The 15,306-nt window shown below is 29.2% G+C and overlaps 1 protein-coding gene across 2 annotated transcripts in view; it reads right to left on the bottom strand.

Annotated features, from left to right (window-relative positions):
- The window catches only part of LOC113557379 (potassium voltage-gated channel protein Shaw-like), a 120,274-nt gene that overhangs the window by 73,592 nt on the left and 31,376 nt on the right, over window positions 1–15,306 (bottom strand). The window contains exons 3-4 of one of the 2 annotated variants that reach the window (XM_026962861.1): window positions 1,574–1,662; window positions 1,209–1,480 (exon numbers count right to left, since the gene is read on the bottom strand). In XM_026962861.1, the coding sequence (XP_026818662.1) occupies window positions 1,209–1,474 (266 nt within the window). In that variant the 5' untranslated portion in view covers window positions 1,475–1,480; window positions 1,574–1,662. Of the gene's footprint in view, window positions 1–1,208; window positions 1,663–15,306 lie in introns of both variants that reach the window. The other variant, XM_026962862.1, reaches the window with a different exon arrangement.

Below are 15,306 nucleotides of genomic sequence, written 5' to 3'. Positions count from 1 at the left end.
GATCAGGAGTTAATGCTGTGAACGGAATCACCGTGCTTCTGCTTAAGCTGATTATACATATAACAACAATATATACGCAGACCACAATAGTATTTTTAAATGTAAATCCCTTAAATCTAATATTCATGTATATCGAAATTTGCATTATAGTAATATAAACTTCGAGTAGCTATAAATATTATTGTTCAACAGCTTAATGTATGGACTGTGAATATATTCGGTATCTGTGTGTATTATGTTATTATGTATAAGAATTTGGTACAATTTTTATCGCATAACATAATGTTATATACCATAATATACACGCAATCACACAACTAGACAAAAGGTTCATTTTTCTTTAATTTTTTAACATGTATGGATAGTTTATTTCCCATCAAATTAATAACTTAATGAGTCTCAGTGATTATGTTAATAATGTATCAGTTATTTTAAAAAATACGTAATATATTATTAAATGACTTATTAATACAATTATGAATAACAATGGTCATTGGTCATAATTAAAAAATATTATATGTTTCAATAATTTATATACACTACTATGTACAATTATTACAAATATAAAAAATTAAAAAAATTATGAGATACGTTTTATTAACGTTTAACAGAAACACAGTGTTTATGATAGCAGTATATTATGAATAATTATAATATTTACGTTGAATAATTTTTTTTGTTTTTGTATTTAATTTAGAAATATTGTTCAATGTGTAAATATATGTTTTTACAGTAAGCACAAATGATGTTTAAAGGTTTATAAAATAAAATAAATTATAATGAATAATTGAATATTTTATTTATTATATCATATATTTGTAAAAGTGCGCGACTGTGAAATGAAAAAAAAGGAATTATAATTTTTTAATTATGCAAAATTAATATTGTTCTCTGTATTTAATTTAAACACATTATACGTGAACTTACTATTTACTAATAATTTAAAATTCATAAATTGAATTCAACTCAACTAAATATGATTTATTAGTTTTCAATAAGCTCACCTCGCCATTTATAGTGCAAATTATATATATATATATAAATACACAATATGATATTACGGTATATAGAGTAATATTGAAATATTTTTTTCACGCGTATATCACAACAATATGATAAAAAGAACAACAGTCTTACAGTTACGAACTGTTCCGTAGAAATCTATTCGCGGGGTGGGTTATCATAATAATATTATTCATAGCACTCACCTGTAATAGTTGAGGACCTGAGCAAATACGCCCGGATGTCTGTCAAAGAAGTATTCGTTTAGCACCGGGTCGTAGTTGGCCAGCGCCTCGGTCAGCCGGCTCAATCTCGTGGCGGGTATTTTCTTCAGGGTCGCTTTGTAGGTCTCGTGCCTGATGCCGCCGACGTTCAGCACCACCCGGTTCTCGGCGTCTATGTTCAGTATATTCATCATAGTGCCCGTGCAGCTGGCGCCTCCCGTCGATTGCGGCTGGTGACCACCTACCATGTTAACCTGAACAGAACGAAACCACTGCAGCCACCGTTTAACGTCACACTCGGCCGAGCTCCGATTACCGCGGTGGTACGACCACTACGACCGACAAACCTTAACATGGCGTTCTCATCTCTGCAGTTGAACCCAGATGCACCTCGACCGTGGATTCTATCATCCACACGACGATCTTCCACCCCATTCTGAAACACCAGGCGAAAAGAGGGGTTAGCAATCAGTTATATCAAACTTATATAGTGATCCAGGGAAAAAAAAAACTGTTCAATAAGCACTTTACTTTATCGGTTTTCACGTTTTAAGAAACCGCGTATTATCAATAAATTATTCATATCCCGTGTTCGTTTTTATTATTATCTGTGACATCAGAAAAACTATATTATTTAAATATTGCATTGACATTCACCATCACAATTCCGCTTATTATTACTGTACCTACATTGGATATTGTCGATTTAGTTTCAAAGATATATTTTTAAGTATTTATTTTACAGTTTTGAGTCACTACAATATGGTATGGGTCGTTTTTACGAAAATAAAGTGTATTTTTGAGAATCCTGAAAAAAAAAATTCCTATAAGAAATATCCCCGAAGTGATTTCATCCCTCGGCTGTCTTGAACGACTATTCTCGAACACAGTTTGGTGATAAAAAGAAACGACTATGTGTCGAAGCATGCTGCGTATGTGATTACTCGAATGGTTACTTATGACATAAAATACAAAGGACGAAGGTTTCAATAACCATCCTGCACACCAGTGACTCTGCAGCCACTGCAATTATTGTATACATCAATGTTGAATAAATCAATATTGCTCGGTATATTGTTTGAACGAATCGGGATTATTGTTTGAACGAATCGGGATTATTTTTTTCTATTAAATTCCTATTCGAGATATCACATTTTCGTTTCAGATTATTACTGAAAGTCATCGATGAAAGGATTAAACGGGCTCGTTATTACGATGCTTTTGAAAGAGTTGATTAAATACTATAGCTTCCAAACCTTTTATTCGGTTTAGTGCGAGTTAGATGCTTAATGAAAAAGAAGAGATCGGCTTATTGAGCGAATGAGACGTGTGCACAATATCCAAACGCGTACCTATAAAATACAACATCGCCAGACGAAAGGCCACTGCGACGCGCGACGAACGCCGCTGCACCGTTTAACGACTTCCATATTTTACTCTTAACGTGGCTTGTCGACTATAATCGATATATAGTGTATAGTGTACACTGTTCCACTGAATATTGTTATAATAACGTGCAGGTTACCGCTGTGCGTTCGAAAAGTCTTCGTTCTAATTATAATGGCCGTCATTGATGAAAACCGTTTCGTTTCACTTGTACAAACAACGTTTTCAACGACAAAAGAGGTTTTTAATAGTAGTTTATATATATATATATATTTTTTTTTTTTTTTTGTTGCAGCCACATCATCAACCATCATCGTATCCATTGGCCGAGACCCAGTCAGTCATTTTTTTTTTTTTTTTTAACAAATAAACCCAGACCCTCGAGTGTGACGGTGGAGCAAATAATGGGACGAGGGAGGGGGAGGTATATCTTTACCACGCTCGATAACGACTCTCACCTCCGACACATACCCTCCTATATATGTATTCACGTACGTGATATTTTTTTTTAACGAAAAGGGGTAAAAACATTCAAAACGTTGTCAGGCTATTAACGCCACCGAGATAGAAGTAAATTTCATGATTTGCAGCACTGCATATCACGGTGATTTACAATACAACGGTTTTAACCAGGGGCACGGATAGGAAAAATTAATCATTTAATAGTTTTTTTTTCTATAAGTAGGTAAGAAATGGCGAAAAGAAACGTATTAAGTATAATATTCAAGGCGATTCTTTTATCATTATACACTCATTGTTTCGTCAATTACTGAATTGTTTTCATTTTTTTTTTTTCAAAATATTTTGTATCATTCTTTTTTTCAAACTGCATGCAGTTTTTATTTTTTTTTTACCCTTTTATTTAATAGTGAAACCACCGTCAACTTTTAATTTTCAAATGGAAACCTACGTTTAAAATATACTAAATCAATAGGGCTGTTTTTTTTTTTTTATGAATCTAAATATTAAAACCATTATATTTCGTTAATTTTTCAGCGAGATATAGCTTTTCAAAGTTGGGCGATTTTGGTTTTTATAATACTTTTTGTTTCTGAAGACCAGTAGTCACATGGGTAATAGATAAAAAAAAGATACATACCTAATATTTTCATATGTAATAATTTCGTTGTCGACTATTGACGCAGTATTGAACTTTGTACCTATAGTTATACCAACGCCTCACAGCCGTAATAACCTGTACGACGAACACCGAAAAACCTCAAACCACCCAATTCTGAGCTATAACTCACTAATGGTTAAATGAAAAATAATGATTTCAACGTTAAAATTCATTAAAAAATAGACTTACTATTTTATGACGTTTAAATATAGGTTACCATTTGAAAATCAAAAGTTTATAGTGATTTCACTATTAAATAAAAGTGTGGAAAAAAATAGAAAACTCATACAATTTGAGTAAAGCATAAAACAAAATACTTTGAAAAAAAAAAAATGAAAAAACTCAATACTTGAGAAAATAATGATAAAAGAATCACCTGTATACATTTGTGGTATATTTCTTAGGTATAGATTAAGTGAATTTTATAAGATTTGGTAGCTAATCCCCACAACCGTTTTATATTTACGTAATTTGTTTTCAGCTAATTATTTTTAAATTATAAGTTGGAGCTATCATATTTAATTTCAATCGGATCGCCATCAAAGTTGTCAACAATAAGGACATCGTTTTTAATTTTATCAACCGATCAGATAAAAGTTATAATTTATCTAATCCTATTAGAGTTGTATTTCTTTAGGTAAAATCGTAAATATTGATGAATATTAACTTGTTCTATATTTTTTTGCTAATTATTTTATTTACTATACACATTTTATATTTTTTAATTATTAAAATATATAATTATGAAGCTTTTTATTGATCATTTTGGCATAGAGTAAATATGAATATTGTTTAAACATAATCATTCTGAGTATCTTTTTTAAATTTTAAGTTTTATTTTTAAATTTGATTAAATTTAGGTAAGAAAGGTACCTAATATTATATTGTTAAGATTTATAAACAATTATTATTATAAAGGTTAAACAATATTCCTATATTGTAAATTTTATAAGCAATTGTTAAAAGTATATTATTATAACCTATATTATATTTATCTATTTTTATAGTTTTAATAAAAAAACAATTTATTTTGTTTGTTACAAATTAATAAATATTCAAATATCCCTCTTTATTTGTATAAAACATATTCATAAATTGAAAATATTAAATTTATTGTTTGTCAAAAATTAAAATGTAATTTTAATTCAAATCTTTTTTTACTCATTGGCATATTGACCGATATTGTAAAAGTTGTTAGATAATATCACAGGTAAATCTAGAGTTTTTACAATCTGTTCTGAAATATATGCACGAAATTTTAACGGTGTCTGATTTCGAAAAAAATAGTGTAATACTCAAATGCCACACAAAAAAATGTGTGTTTTCCAACACATTAATACACATTATTATTGTAATTATAAAAAATTGCAATAGTCAAATTAAATCGTTTACAATCAATTAATAATAATAAATAACACTGATGGTTTTTAAACGAATAATAATAAAAAAACCGTGATTACCAAAAGTTTATTTATTATATCATATTATATGGAAATATACGTATTGATGGTCTAACACTATCGTATACATTTTAATAAATCATTTATTTTGTTCGATGAAATGAAGATAATACATTTTGACAGCCTATAGGGGCCATCGCTCCTGCCTCTTTAATATTGAACTATTGCAATTTGCAAAACGCTTATTCAAGATAATCTGAGACGGAACCTATCCGTATAAATTATGCTTTAGAATGACGATTGAAGTTTTTGACGTTTCGATTGGACCCTAACGTCCTAACCTCTAACGACACCGCCACTGTATAGCAGTAAAGGTACTGAATTTGTATAAACAATGTGAACCATAAACATTTATACATGGGTACACGATTGAAGAAAAGATAGTCGGACACCAGATGTTTCTATCTATAATAAAAATTCGCTAATTATTTTATCGTATTCATACCGGACAATATATTTGGAAACATTAAGATATTTTATTTATTATTATTATTATTATTATTTTCACAAATAATATACAACTTGTCCTTTATGACGAATTAAATAATTTTTATTGTTATTGAACTAGTTATTAATCATAAAAACATTGTATGTATATATATCTTTACTTAAAAAATAAAACTCTATTTCTCAGATACATTACCGAGTTCATAATAGATATAGTACCATCATGTTTGTATACTCACACACACGCACACACACTATATATATATATATATACAACAGTTGTTTCTGTGAAGTAATTCATGGATAGTTCGTACAGTTACATAACGAAAATTAAATTATTTACAGGCAGTAGTGTCCGTACCAATACTGCAGAGTTAAAGCCAGTCTTTGCGTGCACTATTCTCGTATATATAATAATATGAAACAATATAATATAAGCACAAGCGCATAAGCTCATCTGCACTATAATATTATACCCTTTCTCGCCACGCTTTTCATGTTATAACAAGAACACAATCTACTGCTTAGCTAGAGTATGTTATATTATCATAGCATAGTAGTTTTCAATAAAGCTACACTAAACCTAATACTGTATGCCCTCAGCATACCCCGAAAACGTCTATAGTGGTTTAAATAATAAGTCTACGACCTACGTACATTGTAAAATATATAATGAATATAATACAAATGTTAAATATACAACGTTTGAGAATAGATATATAAACGTCTGAGATGAATTGAAATTCAACAATTATTACATTTTTGAAAATTGAATAAGCAATAGGGAAAATTGAGGGAACGAAATTGTACCTATTTATTAGAACTTCTATGTTGATATTGACGTCCCGTTGTTGCCGCTTGTTGAAACCAATAATTGAATGATTTTTGGTGAGTTAAGATATCGTTTTATTAATTTATTATATTTTGATGACTCATTATTTACAAGAAGAAAATTAATTAATTATACTCTTATACTCTAAAAATAATAACAAAAGTTCAATTCATTTATTGCTTCTATAAAACCATAAAAAAAAATAGTTTACTATTTATAAAAATATAATATTGAGGCATATGACGATGACGTTTTTTTACAAAGGTCTTATAAAATTTGTGATTCATTAAGTTATATACGATTTGTGTATAAACATTTTATTAATTTTAATAACATTTTTGACAGTACTTTAAAAAAAAAAAATCACGATAAAACCTAACCTAACGATAAATTGTACGGGTTTTTTGATTGAAAAGTAATTTAAAAATGTCTTTAGTAAAATGTTATACAGGTTAAGTGCAGTTATAAGTACTTAAGTAATTTCAAAAAATATAGATTTGTATTTTAAATTATCAAATGTATATTCTTTTTGAACTTAGTATGAAAAATATTTAATTTGAACGTTATATTCTAAGAATAAATGAAATGTTAAAATTATAAAATAAAATATATTTAATAATAATAATTTATATTACAACTCAAGTGTCAAAAATATCAATATCTGTTATATGTTCTACATGTGTATAGTTTTTACATCACATTTATCTTAATTAAATTGTATGAATATTTGTATTTCAAAATGTTTTTTTATAGTATATGAAATTGTAATTTTTTTACGTTTGTTTCGTTGGGCGTGGCTAAAGTAAAGTTTATACCATAAACTTAACAGGTATATATACAATTTTCAAAACTAGGTAGCTATATTAATTTATCATTGAAACAAGCTACCTACTTACGTGTTGTAAAACCACGAAATATTAATGATTGTGGTTTAATAAAAAAAAAATATTGATTTAAATCATATCAGTTTGTATAGATCAGGTAACGTAATTTATAATCATTATTGTATTTTTTTGGTCTTCCACATTTTAAAGTTGTACGTCTTATTATTATAAAATAATTTTATTAGGATAATAATATCTGTATTTAAATTTATTATTTAGTAAATCAATTTGGTTTAAACGTGTATGAACAGTATACATTTATTAAAACATCTATAACGTTAAAAACCTAAAAATAAATCTTTATAGTTGGCGATATATTGACATTATAGTCGCTTTTTGTAAATTTTTAATAACATTTTGTGTGACCGAAAATCTATTTGTTGTGTTCTGTATAAAATGTAGTAGTGTAGTAGTACTGTAGTACACACATTACTTTATTATAATATTATATTATTCTGCCCTATAGTGTAACTATAACCACACGTGCGTGGAATTTTATTTTTATTTTACAACATTAGCTCAGTATACCTACATAATGTGTAATATATACAATTATATTATATATGTATATGTAGAATTGAATGTAAAAACCTCGTTTTGAGGCCGTTTTATTATGTTGTTCCGTGGTTTTTAGGAAAACTAACTCGGAACACGCGAACCGTGAATTTTAATATCGTCTTACGATTGGTCATTAGAAAAACCTATATTTTGTGTGTTTGGTGCACGCAGAGCAGGAGAGTAAGTTTCAAACCCCTCACCATCCGTCCAAAAATCATTTAACAATCGCAATACCCGCCTTTCCCACCTGTCTACTATATCCTATACGTTCAACCCCTACACGCCATCACTCCGCTACGCCTTATATAATATAATATATATACGAATGTCAAAATATCCACGAAACCTCTAAGTCGTGTGGCGTGTGTCCGCCCGATATCGATTTTAGCGTACACCTATGTACACATCACCACCACGTCACCAGTAGCGGTCGCAATAGAGTGGAGGAATCGGTAGTGGTTGTGTGCGGTAGTGTGGTGGTAGTAATAGCAGTAGAGGGGTATGTGCCACCCTTATATCGATTCACGAGTCGTCCACCCCTTCTCCGCATACACACACACACACACACACACACCCACCCACCACCCTTTTCGGCCTCTACAGTATCACACCGCCCGTCACGGTCGGTAGCAGCGTAAAGCGTATTCTGCTCACGGACTTATACCCCAAACTTCTCGCACACACATCCGTCACACGTCTATACATACTACTGCTACCGCCACCGTCATCGCCTCCGACAACGGGAGAGTGGATTTCGGCAGACGGTCGAAAACGTCGTTGAGTCCTCTAGATCTCTGATCGCACTTGACCGTGAGGGTGTATAACGAGGACTTTGAAGTTTTACTGACCACCACCGACGCTACCGACGCCAACACCGCCGCTGCAATGTACTCTCACATCTCGAGTGCCCACTGCAGTGGCTAGTGATTGGTGTGTGTGTGTGTGTGTGTGTGTGTGTGTGTGTGTATATATATATTATGCTACCGCGGAAAAAATAATAATTTGAAAAATATTTACTGTCCATCACGTAGAATTATAATATTAGGGATATGAGTTATACAAAGTAAATAAGTAAAATATTTTGCGGACATTTCATTGCCTTCGTGTATTTTACTTTCGGGGCAACAAGTACCCAAAAATATTTTATATTTTCGTATCAAAATGCCAATTGTTATTATAATATTGTCTACTCAGTCGTTTTATATGTTTTATTGTTTAATATTTTTCAATTCCGATTTATATTGTTCACGATTAAAAGTAATGCTTATCGTAGTAGCATAACATGGTGCCTATTATAGGTGGTGCGATTGTGAAGAAATTACTAGAGTGGTTCAATTGTATCTATATACACTGGTCATCAGCAATCTAAACACGAATTGTAGCGTCCTATCATTACAGTATCATCGAATAAAACAATTAATATTTTCCGAGTTTCTATAAATCACACGGTTTTGTTGTAGTTAAAATTAAATAATTAAATAATTATTTATTCTACACATAGCTTGCGTGTATTATTAAGCGTTCGTTAACACAAATTGGACAGATTTGTCTAAAATATTACAATACCGTTCGGCAAAGTTATAAATAATTTTAAGTGTAATATGTTTAGTTAAAACGTTGACATAATTTAGTTTGTTATTTTATAAATGTATTCAAGTTGAAAGTTGTTTTAAATACTATGCCAGAATTACCGAATGTATGTGCATGCTATGAATTTATAACTTTGTTTGGAATAAATTATGGAATTAAAAAATTAAAAAGTTTAACAAAACCTATTTGAAGATTGCCTAAAAAAAACTTTATGCTCGGCATATTCATTTAATTAACTTTGTATTCCTACTGCAGTGCAAAAAACAGTCAAAGTATAGAGAAAAAAAAACTATGTGGAATTTATAACAGGATTTTCATTTATGAAGTATTTTGAACTACCTGATATTATGTTCACGTACGGTGGCCCTACTCAATTTTTCATTTTCTATTGAGTTGAAATAAGTAAAAGAAAGTAAAATAATAACAAGCGAGACAAATAATAGGTTATCTTGTGTATTATATGCAGATATGATACATAATATATAACATACTATTCTTGTGCAGAATGTCGATAGTCAAAAGGCTCATAATATTATGCACATAAAAATCCAACCATAAGCTTGACCATGGAATGCGCTTTTGTTTCACCACAAATGTAGTGGTCTTCGCAGAGACTTTTCGTTTTTGGTATTTTTATTATTATTATTATTATTTTACAATAGGTATTTGGACTTCTGGTTGGCCACGTCGTGGTGACGATGGTTGTGGGAATGACGACTATAAGCACTGAGATAAACGGGAAATATATTGTACATATTATACGTAAGAGAGAGAGAGATCGGGGGCCGGTGATTGATGGTTTTGGCGCTTGCAAAAGGTATAGAGAACGTCTGCTGAGAAGACGTTTCGTCCGGCTCATTTATGTAAGGAATTCGGAGGTCATTCTATGGAGCGCGTCGTCCGGTCACGTACCCATACGGGCAAGTACGTTTATGTACATTGCGAAAGGTAGCAGCTATATTTTAATACACTACCGGGAAAGGACTTATATATGCTATGTACTCGTCTAGATACAGGGTGGGTGATTCAACAGTGTAGTTTAAAACCATGTTTTTATTATATAAATATTCAAAAAATAGCGAAAATGTATGATTTATAATTTATTTTTTTATTTAGAAATATTCAAGTATCTAAAATTACTTGTAAATTACATACTATTTACATGTATATGTTTTTCTTTAAGTTACTTAAATTGATCCCTTAAAGATCTACTAAAGTAATGTAAAAAATATAAAATTTACAAAGAATTGTATTTGTATCCTAGAAATAAAAAAAAAAACTTTCGTACTACACATTTTTTTCCATTTTGAATACTTATATATTATGATAAAATAGCTATAACATAAATTTTCAATGATTTTGTGTATAAATGTATGTGTATGTTATTCTATCAGTTCAAGCGGCGCACATATTGTGCACGTGTATTATATACAATGTTCATATCAACATAAGTATATTATGAAATCTTCTTAATACCACAGCGTTGGTGTATAGTTTTGTACACACGTGATATAATAGAAAACTGCCATTTGCATTCTTATTATTATCACGATAAAACTTAATTTGAGCAACACTCACGGAGACTTATGCGTGACGCGTTCTGTTTTAAGTCGAGTATAATACATTACACAGTAGGTACAATATCAAATAGACGGTTCCGTTTCATATAGGTGTAGACTGTATAGTGTATGTGTACAGAACGAACCCTAAACATGAAGTTTTGCAATGAGTGGCCCGCGCGTGGATCGTGACTTTTATTTAAAGCGATGGATTAAGGGAGGGGGAGCAAGCGACCATACTACTTTTTTTCTTTTTTTTTACTACAAAAATCATTAATATATATTCACATATATGATTATTAGTTAATTAGAGAAATTATTTTAAATTACTACACATTTACTGTAATACAAAATATATATTATTTCTTAAAACATTTTTTATAGTTTAATACTACAGGTCAGTCACCCGAGTACCGTCGGGTAAAAATGTTTCCTTGCACAATGTTATTTACTTTTTTTTCTTCTAAAATTATCTTCAAAAAAATTAAAATTGTCTACAACCGCTCATTCCTTAGAACCAGAAATGTTACGATAATATAGTGCTGTGTATTGTGATCTTATTTCCACATTGTATTCGTTGGCTAATTACTATATACCTACCACGTGTGATTAACAAAGACTCGAGATCACCCATGGGTGATACGAGTTGATTGTTATCGTTAATTTTAATCCTTTGTATAGACGAAAACTACTGTACACGATAGCGTCAGACCTACTATTATTTTAGCTGTAACACAATATACGACATTACAATATTATATTGGGTACCCGTATTGTTATCTATCAGACACCTGCAATACCGTCACCCACGCGATAACTACTATGACTACTATACTAATAATAATTTAATTCGTGATCCGAAACATTATTATTATTATTATTATTATTATTATTAGTAAATATATTCAAATTGATATGCGTTTATCGAATACACAATAATACTGTATTGTGACGTGCGTCCGTCATATCGACGTCGTTCGTTTGGGATTAAAGCGACTGTTCTAATGCAGTGTTATCAGTGCTTTGGGTAAATGATATTTACGTGCAACAATTGAGCGTATAATATACATATTACAACTATCATTCACAATTTATACATATATATATATATCAACAAATCTGCCGTCAACATCGTAGTATATTAAACTACTGCAGACGACTTGGCAGAGCGTTTTTATTGTGCGGAAGTATAATCATGCTTTCCGCGTGATTATTATATTATAAATTATACAAACATCTCGTCGAAACGTTTATAATTGGTCGCTTTGTTTCAATCTTGCTATTCCTCGACATGATCGAATATTATTATTATTATTGTTATTATTATCATCGTACGCGTCTGAAAAATCAATTTTTGAAGAGGAAACATTATTCGGGCGTGGCTGTCGAGGTATTTTTAATAAATCAAGTTAAATATATTGAACGTTTTATCGAATAGTTCTGTACAAGTTCACTTGGTCGGAAATGTCGAACAAAGTATGACGGTCACACCCCGATTAACTTTTCAGCGAATATTTTAAAACTGCGTACACCAAAAAATCAAACTATATCACACAAATGCGTTCAATATCTAATATAATACAGCTCAAGCTTTTTATGACGGAATACTCACTTATCTATAAATCGATATCATTTTATAATCGAAAAAAGTTTTCACATTAACCGAATTGTATCATGGTCATATACAATTTTTCTTTTACATTACAAAGTATAAACTATAAAATTATATTTGTTTTTATGTTGTTGGCGTAAACAAATAACTAACTTTAAAATGGACTTTAAATAATCATACCTATTTCAATTTTACAGTATCTTTAATAATAATCAATCAACTGAACTAAAATAATCATATTATGATTTCCTTAAACATTAAAAATCGAATCTTGTATTTAATAGTTATAGTTCTTACCGATTTTGATAATGATTCGATATAATATATAATCGATATAATCATATTACGACGTATATGAATGTGTAGATTTGAATATAAATGAAGGTATTAAGTAGTAACTGTTTGTAACTAAAATTTAAAGAAATTCAAAATGTGAAAATAGTGTAACGATACATATTACGTATAATAATATAATTCCGATAGGGAATGACATAAAAATATAACTAAGAAATAAAAAAATAAAGACAAAAAGTATTATTATAAAATTATGAAATATGTTGATTGTACTAAACCTAAAATTCTAAATAGAATTAATCACGAAAAAAAAATAAATTGTTTCAATTCTCAATAAACGTTTAACTATCTTTTTTTCTTTTCAAATTTAAGACCCAACTTGATCTAATTATATATTTAAATGTAATTAATAAATAATATTTCGAATTAAATTGAGTTATAACCTTTAATAGTGTTCATTCTGGTATATTAAATTTTAATCGTTTAATTAGATTTTCATTTTCAAAATAATTGTTTAACACAACAATAGAAAAACCTCAATTAATATATTTTGTATTGTTTAGCAGAAAATTACGTACCTATATTATATTAATTCAATGAATATACTGTATGATTAATTATTTAAATATCAGTATTATTTAAATTCCCAAATGTATAAAAATAAAAGCAAACATATATATTATTATTCTTATTTTTAAAACTATATTTAAATTTGAGTGAATACTCGAGTGTAGTAACATAGGTAGTTATAATAATTGTATTTTAAATAAATTACCACTGCTTCAACACTTATTATTGTATTAATTTATATTTACTTTGATTTCAGTTGCAATATTGCTATAAAAATATAATAAATAAACTAAAATAAGTGTTCAAGCCTTTGACAATGATACATTAATGAATTTATCACAAAGATAACGTCTAGTAAATTATACACATACATACCGAGTTCGGTTTTAATATTTTAATATTAATAAATTAACAAATGTTTTCACCTCGGTGAACGTCTATATTTTCATTATTGAAATGTACGAGTATATCTTTAAAAGGTTTACTTTCTGTAGTCCACTAAATATATTTTAACTTTACCCCTCAAATTACATTTTTCTTTTTTTTTATTATAAATTCTTTTTTTAGCGCATTGCTCTTACCCTATTTTGGCTGATGCCTCCGACAGTTTAAGGATTCCATCATTTTTTTTTTTTTTTATCTTAGGGGACTTTATAACATTCATGTAACGAGGAAATAAAACGTATAATTTCTGTACTAGACACCGTGCACTCATATATTCGTACAACAAGATTTTGTTACTTTAATAATAAACTGACTCAAAAATAAATGCAATAAGCTATATTGATTATAAATTCGATGAAGTAATAAATTTCTTTGTAGGTAATATATTTTATTGGTAAAATGTAATTATTACAAAAATAATATATTATTATTTGTGACGTACGACAACCACAATTATATTATAATCTCTTGTAATAAATAATAATACTGTACATCGACAAGAATAATTAAATGGTATATGTATGGTATATTAATATGGATTTAACCTAATATTCTCTGTTCAGATTAAATATAAATTCTGAACTAGGGAGTCAACTTTATAAATTTAACGTCAAGAATTTCTATTTCCACATTAATCGAGCATACATGGAAATTCAATAATTCTACATCAACTAAATCAAATTTAAAACTTTGCATACAACAAACTGACGCGATAAATATAAGTATTTTTACTATTTTCAAACGATTGAACTATGATTATAAATAATCTATTTACTATTTAACTATACAAGTACCACACGTTACTACGTCAACTATCTACTTTTATGATTCTTAAAAAAAAGATAAATTAAAAATACTATGTCGAATAAATCGTCATTAGAGTTTATAATTTATTGCTATTATCATAATACAAAAATATTTTGTTACATGAATTTCAGTTTCCATACTAAATAATTTAAAATAATTTAATTAATAAAATATTACCATCAACTGGTAGAATTTATTTGTTTGTCAAAAACTAAAAATAAAAAAGCGGTTTTTGAGAAAAAAGAAAATTCTTTTGGATTAATCTCAATTCTCTGGAGACGAACGAAAATTAAACATCAATTCGTTACTACCATATATTATATTCGTTCACTCGGAAGCTTTCTACTGCATCCGAAAATAGACCAAACCAAATTATATTATAGTGTGTGGTGAGATATATATATATATATATATGCATAGTAACCACAAGTCCACCACCGCTGTCACCACTATCATCACCACAGGAGGGGCCGGAATGTTGTTCGATAATAAATTGGATACAGTGGCGTGGACCCAG

The sequence above is a fragment of the Rhopalosiphum maidis genome, chromosome 4, assembly GCF_003676215.2.
Source record: "Rhopalosiphum maidis isolate BTI-1 chromosome 4, ASM367621v3, whole genome shotgun sequence".
NCBI classification, from domain to species: Eukaryota; Metazoa; Arthropoda; class Insecta; order Hemiptera; family Aphididae; genus Rhopalosiphum; species Rhopalosiphum maidis.
The sequence above is the reverse complement of the archived record's forward strand: the minus strand, read 5'-3'. Positions and strand labels throughout refer to the sequence as shown.